The following is a 4926-nucleotide window of genomic DNA, read 5'->3' as shown; positions in this document are numbered from 1 at the left end:
ATCTTGGTGGGTGGAAGTGAATGAATAGCAGTCTAGAGAAAAGGCACTTAACTCCCAACGGCTTCAATGAAGCCACTCTGCTCAGCGGCTGACGGTAGAGGTCTGGGTGCAGCGGGCAGCTCCCGGGTGTGACTGGGTGTGACTGTGTGAAGCAGGGCACTGCTCTGGGTGCAGCGGGCAGCTCCCGGGTGTGACTGTGTGAAGCAGGGCACTGCTCTGGGTGCAGCGGGCAGCTCCCGGGTGTGACTGTGTGAAGCAGGGCACTGCTCTGGGTGCAGCGGGCAGCTCCGGGTGTGACTGGGTGTGACTGTGTGAAGCAGGGCACTGCTCTGGGTGCAGCGGGCAGCTCCCGGTGTGACTGTGTGAAGCAGGGCACTGCTCTGGGTGCAGCGGGCAGATCCCGGGTGTGACTGTGTGAAGCAGGGCACTGCTCTGGGTGCAGCGGGCAGCTCCCGGGTGTGACTGTGTGAAGCAGGGCACTGCTCTGGGTGCAGCGGGCAGCTCCCGGTGTGACTGTGTGAAGCAGGGCACTGCTCTGGGTGCAGCGGGCAGCTCCCGGGTGTGACTGGGTGTGACTGGGTGAAGCAGGCACTGCTGAAGAAGAGCATCTGTGCTCAGCGAATCTACCCTGGGTAAATAAACAACAACAACAACAACAACAACAACAACAACAACAATAACAACAACAAGGTTGGGTTCAACTTGAGGACTTAAATCTACTGCATTCCCCTTCGGTGGCTCTCTTGTGTCTCTGCTGCTGAAATGTTCCACATCGCTCCTCTCTGATTAACATGCCTCGAGTCAGAACTCCCTTTTGGAAGGTGCAGTTTTTTTTTTACAGTAGTAAACTCTACCTGACCCCGTGGGGATCGTTCATTGTCCTGGCGGCGAACGTAACAAAGACCCAAGTCTCAGAGAGACTTGTTTAGAACGGAGAAGGCAAAGAAAAATAAGGCTTTGGTGCCGGTTGGTGTTTTGTTCTCTGGATACTAACACAAGGTGGGTTCACATCTCACCTGGCGTAGCTCTCCATGTCGGCCCCTGAGTCTCACCTGGCGTAGCTCTCCATGTCGGCCCCTGAGTCTCACCTGGCGTAGCTCTCCATGTCGGCCCCTGAGTCTCACCTGGTGGAGCTCTCCATGTTGGCCCCTGAGTCTCACCTGGCGGAGCTCTCCATGTCGGCCCCTGAGTCTCACCTGGTGGAGCTCTCCATGTCGGCCCCTGAGTCTCACCTGGCGTAGCTCTCCATGTCGGCCCCTGAGTCTCACCTGGTGGAGCTCTCCATGTCGGCCCTGAGTCTCACCTGGCGTTGGCCCCTGAGTCTCACCTGGCGTTGGCCCCTGAGTCTCACCTGGCGTTGGCCCCTGACGGGTTTCGTGTTCTTTGTCTGCTGAGGGGGAGAGCTGTGGCTTCTGCAGCACCATGCATTGTTTCAATCTACTCGGTCCCATGTTCCATTTCCCCCATTTCTCCCCACTACTAACCCACTAACATCCTCATTGCATCATTCATGAATCCATGCTTTGGGCCAAATCCATTCATATGAGCAAGGAGTTACATCCCAATGCGTGATGTCAGGAGAACAAACACATCGGATGAAGTCTGAGAGTAAAACCGCTCGGAAGTGTGGATACAGTTCATACTGGCTGCACAAAGGGATCCCATTTGACATCCTGCTGTCCATTTTACAGTTCCATTTGGAATTGCTGTCCTTGAATTATTTGCAAGAAATGTGGGTACTAAAATATGCGCAACGAAAGCCTATGGAATCTACTGAGTAATTGCATCACAACAATCAGTATTCAGTTGTTGTAACAACAGGCTCGATAAAATCTATTTAGCATTAACAACAGAATAGAGGTGTATGAAGAGACCAGGATATCAGAAATGATGTGTTTATTCAAAGATTTGCAATTCCAGTATCCACACGCATGCACACACACACACAGACACACACAGACACACACACAGACACACACACACACACACACACACACACACACACATGCACACGCACACACACACACACACACACACACACACACACACACACACACACACACACACAACATGCATTGCACACAGAATATAATTGGATGGAGGTTGCTGCAGCCTTCGAGACAAGGTTTGTTTAAAGTGTAATCTGGGCCTTTGAGTTATGGATCAACTTTTGCCATTTGTGCACCTATTTTGCTTTGAGCATGTTACTCCAGACCTTGGCCCTTGTTAAAGGCAGGCATCCATTCCTGTGAGAACCCCCTCGCCCTCCTCCCTTGCATGGTTCGACTCATCTCCGTCCGATCACTCACCCACCTCTGTCTGTCTTTTCCTCCTCTCCTTCCATCTCTTCTCCTCCTCCCTCTCACTCCAACTCCTCCTCCCCCTCTCCCTCCATCTCTCTCTCACACTGGACCCATAGGCCCTTATTCATTCTCTCCTTTCCATATGATCTCTGCAGTCAAACAGAAGAGCGCCTTCGCCCCTGTCGTGCGGCCACAGAGCTCCCCGCCCCCCACCTGCACCAACTCCAATGGCAGCAGTCTACAGGGTGAGCATCCCGCCCCTTTCCTGCCTATTAGCCTATCAACACCCCTTCCATCGCTGTCTTGGTCAATGTTAGCTCAGGGCAAATTACGTTACTGGGAAGACAAAATTCCTTGCGATGGGTGAATTTGCTTAACTTTCTTGTTACGGCTGGGTTGAAGGTCAAAGTTGATCCATAACTTCTGGTTCTCATGGATAGTTGGTTCTAGAATACATAAACATATTCATCATTTCCAAATATTTCCAAAATATTTTCATGATTTTGTTTGCAATCAAGCCTTCATTAATTTTGACTTTTCAACAATTTAAATGCTTAAAATACACTCAACATTCAACTGACTGAAAGCGAGATTGGGGTGGGGATACCGTGTGCAGTGCTGGGGAGAATTGTGTCAACGCCCATAACTCGAAGATAGCAATTTGAGTATAAAAAAATGGAAGTAATTTTTGGAACTACACGACAATGAGCAGGTGACTAATTCACTATCATATCTTCTAAACATGAAAACTACTGTGGTTACGGTGGTCTGCACTCTGCATAGGTCAAATTCAGTGATTGATTGATTGATTGAAAACTTTATTAACAGATTGCAGAATGGGTACAATACAGTACAGCTCAATACACACAATTGTTAAGGGGATGCAGACCAGAGAAGACTTTCGTCTTGTTTACATCAGGGTCCACCATTTTCAATTCATTAATGACATACGCAACATACCGATATATATCTTGACATCTCTGACATACAGGACACACAGGTATACAGTACTGTTACATTTGTGACATACAAGATATGCAAATATACAGTACTGTTATCCTAACAGAAAATCATAACAGAAAATATATACATACGAGGGGGAGGAAACTGTACATTAGGAGGGGGTGGGTGGGTGGGAGGGGGTGGGTGGGTGGGAGGGGGGTTTGTACATTTACGGGGGCCATACAGATATACAGATATATATCATGACAATACATGACATACAGGTATACAGTACTGTTACATTTGTGACATACAAGATATGCAATTATACAGTACTGTTAAACAGAGATCCTAACAGATAATATATACATACATACGCGGGGAGGAAACTGTACATTAGGAGGGGGTGGGTGGGTGGGTGGGGCGTTTTGGACATTTACGGGGGCCAATTTCTAATTGCAGCCTCCCGTAGGTGCTCTTTGAGAGCGGTTTTGAAGGTGGGTAGGGATTCACTTTTTTTTTACGGCTGTGGGTAGGGCGTTCCACATTGATGTGGCATAATTGCGAAACGTGTTTAGACCCTTGTTTGTGCCGAATCTGGGTTGAACATGATTTGTGGAGCTCCCTCTGGTGTTGTGGTCGTGGTATTCACTGACCGTTGGGAAGTATTTTGACATGTACATGGGTACCTTAGTGGTGTAGTGTATCTTGTAGACCAGGTCCATACTGTGTTCCTCCTGTTGTTTTGATTATTGCCGTACTTGAAGTATTTCAAGTATGAAGTATAGTTAATGGGCACTTCTGCTTTCTTCCACCCGATTGCCTCACGGTCAACCAGTATGACCGGCATGTGGGTGAAGCTAATTGTTTCTGTTTGATGGTAAACAGCATCACTGTAGTGTGTCCATGTAAGACAAAAAAAAGTACATCACTGTGTAACATTAAGTAATCGGTTTGTGTTTGTGTTATTGTATTTCAGCCATGGCAGGTCTCATAGTCCCACCTATGTGAAGAGGACCTGACTACCCGCCTCCCCCCCCCCCCCACACCCCCCACGACCCCCGACCGTATCGAAGCCAGATACGATGACCTCATCGCTGGCCCACGACAGCAGATTATCTCATCAAATCCTCAGAACGTCCAGCCACGTCTAAAACAGGATTCATAACCGCACAAGATGTACAGTTATGATGTCACAAACAAGAGTTCCACTATTGTCAGAGTATGTTTCTACCTGTGCAGTTTGTTGACTGTATTGCCATCTCCCTCATTCAGGACACGAGTGTCAATCCCCAAACCTCCTGTCCCTCATATTGGTAGCATTCTCACAGAAGGAGGTTTGCCCGATTGAAGAAAAAGTAGCAATGTGAATAATAAACTGTGGTTCTTTTTGAAGGGCAGTCGTCTACAGTTTGTGGTGTGAGTATTGTGGGTGATTAACGAGGCTTGTTTGCATGACCGACGTCTCTGAAGAAGGATTGGACACTGGGGGACTTTGTTTCCAGTCATGTAAACCACTGTGAGTTGGGGAAAGAGTTAGCAAAAGGCAACATGAACTGTCCAAGGTGGGAACAAGTACACAATCCAGGAATATCAAACTCTGTCTTTCTGTCTTTCAATTATGTAACGCCATCAGAACGTTCCGACATTCGCTGGGTTGTCAATCAGAACCCAACCCAAC

At 48.2% G+C, this 4926-nt stretch overlaps 1 protein-coding gene across 1 annotated transcript in view; it reads left to right on the top strand.

Moving 5' to 3' along the window:
* LOC311242950 (transcription factor COE1) overlaps window positions 1–4256 on the top strand; it is a gene marked incomplete at its 3' end in the record, with an annotated part of 134655 nt that extends 130399 nt beyond the window's left edge. Inside the window, 4 exon segments of the mRNA XM_084332016.1 lie at window positions 443–559; window positions 1098–1237; window positions 2406–2548; window positions 4225–4256. Of these exon segments, the coding sequence (XP_084188142.1) occupies window positions 443–559; window positions 1098–1237; window positions 2406–2548; window positions 4225–4256 (432 nt within the window).
* Between the last annotated feature and the right edge of the window lie 670 nt (window positions 4257–4926).

The sequence above is a fragment of the Notolepis coatsorum genome (assembly GCF_963971535.1).
Source record: "Notolepis coatsorum genome assembly, chromosome: 16".
NCBI lineage: Eukaryota > Metazoa > Chordata > Actinopteri > Aulopiformes > Paralepididae > Notolepis > Notolepis coatsorum.
This window is presented reverse-complemented; position numbering and strand designations above follow the sequence as displayed.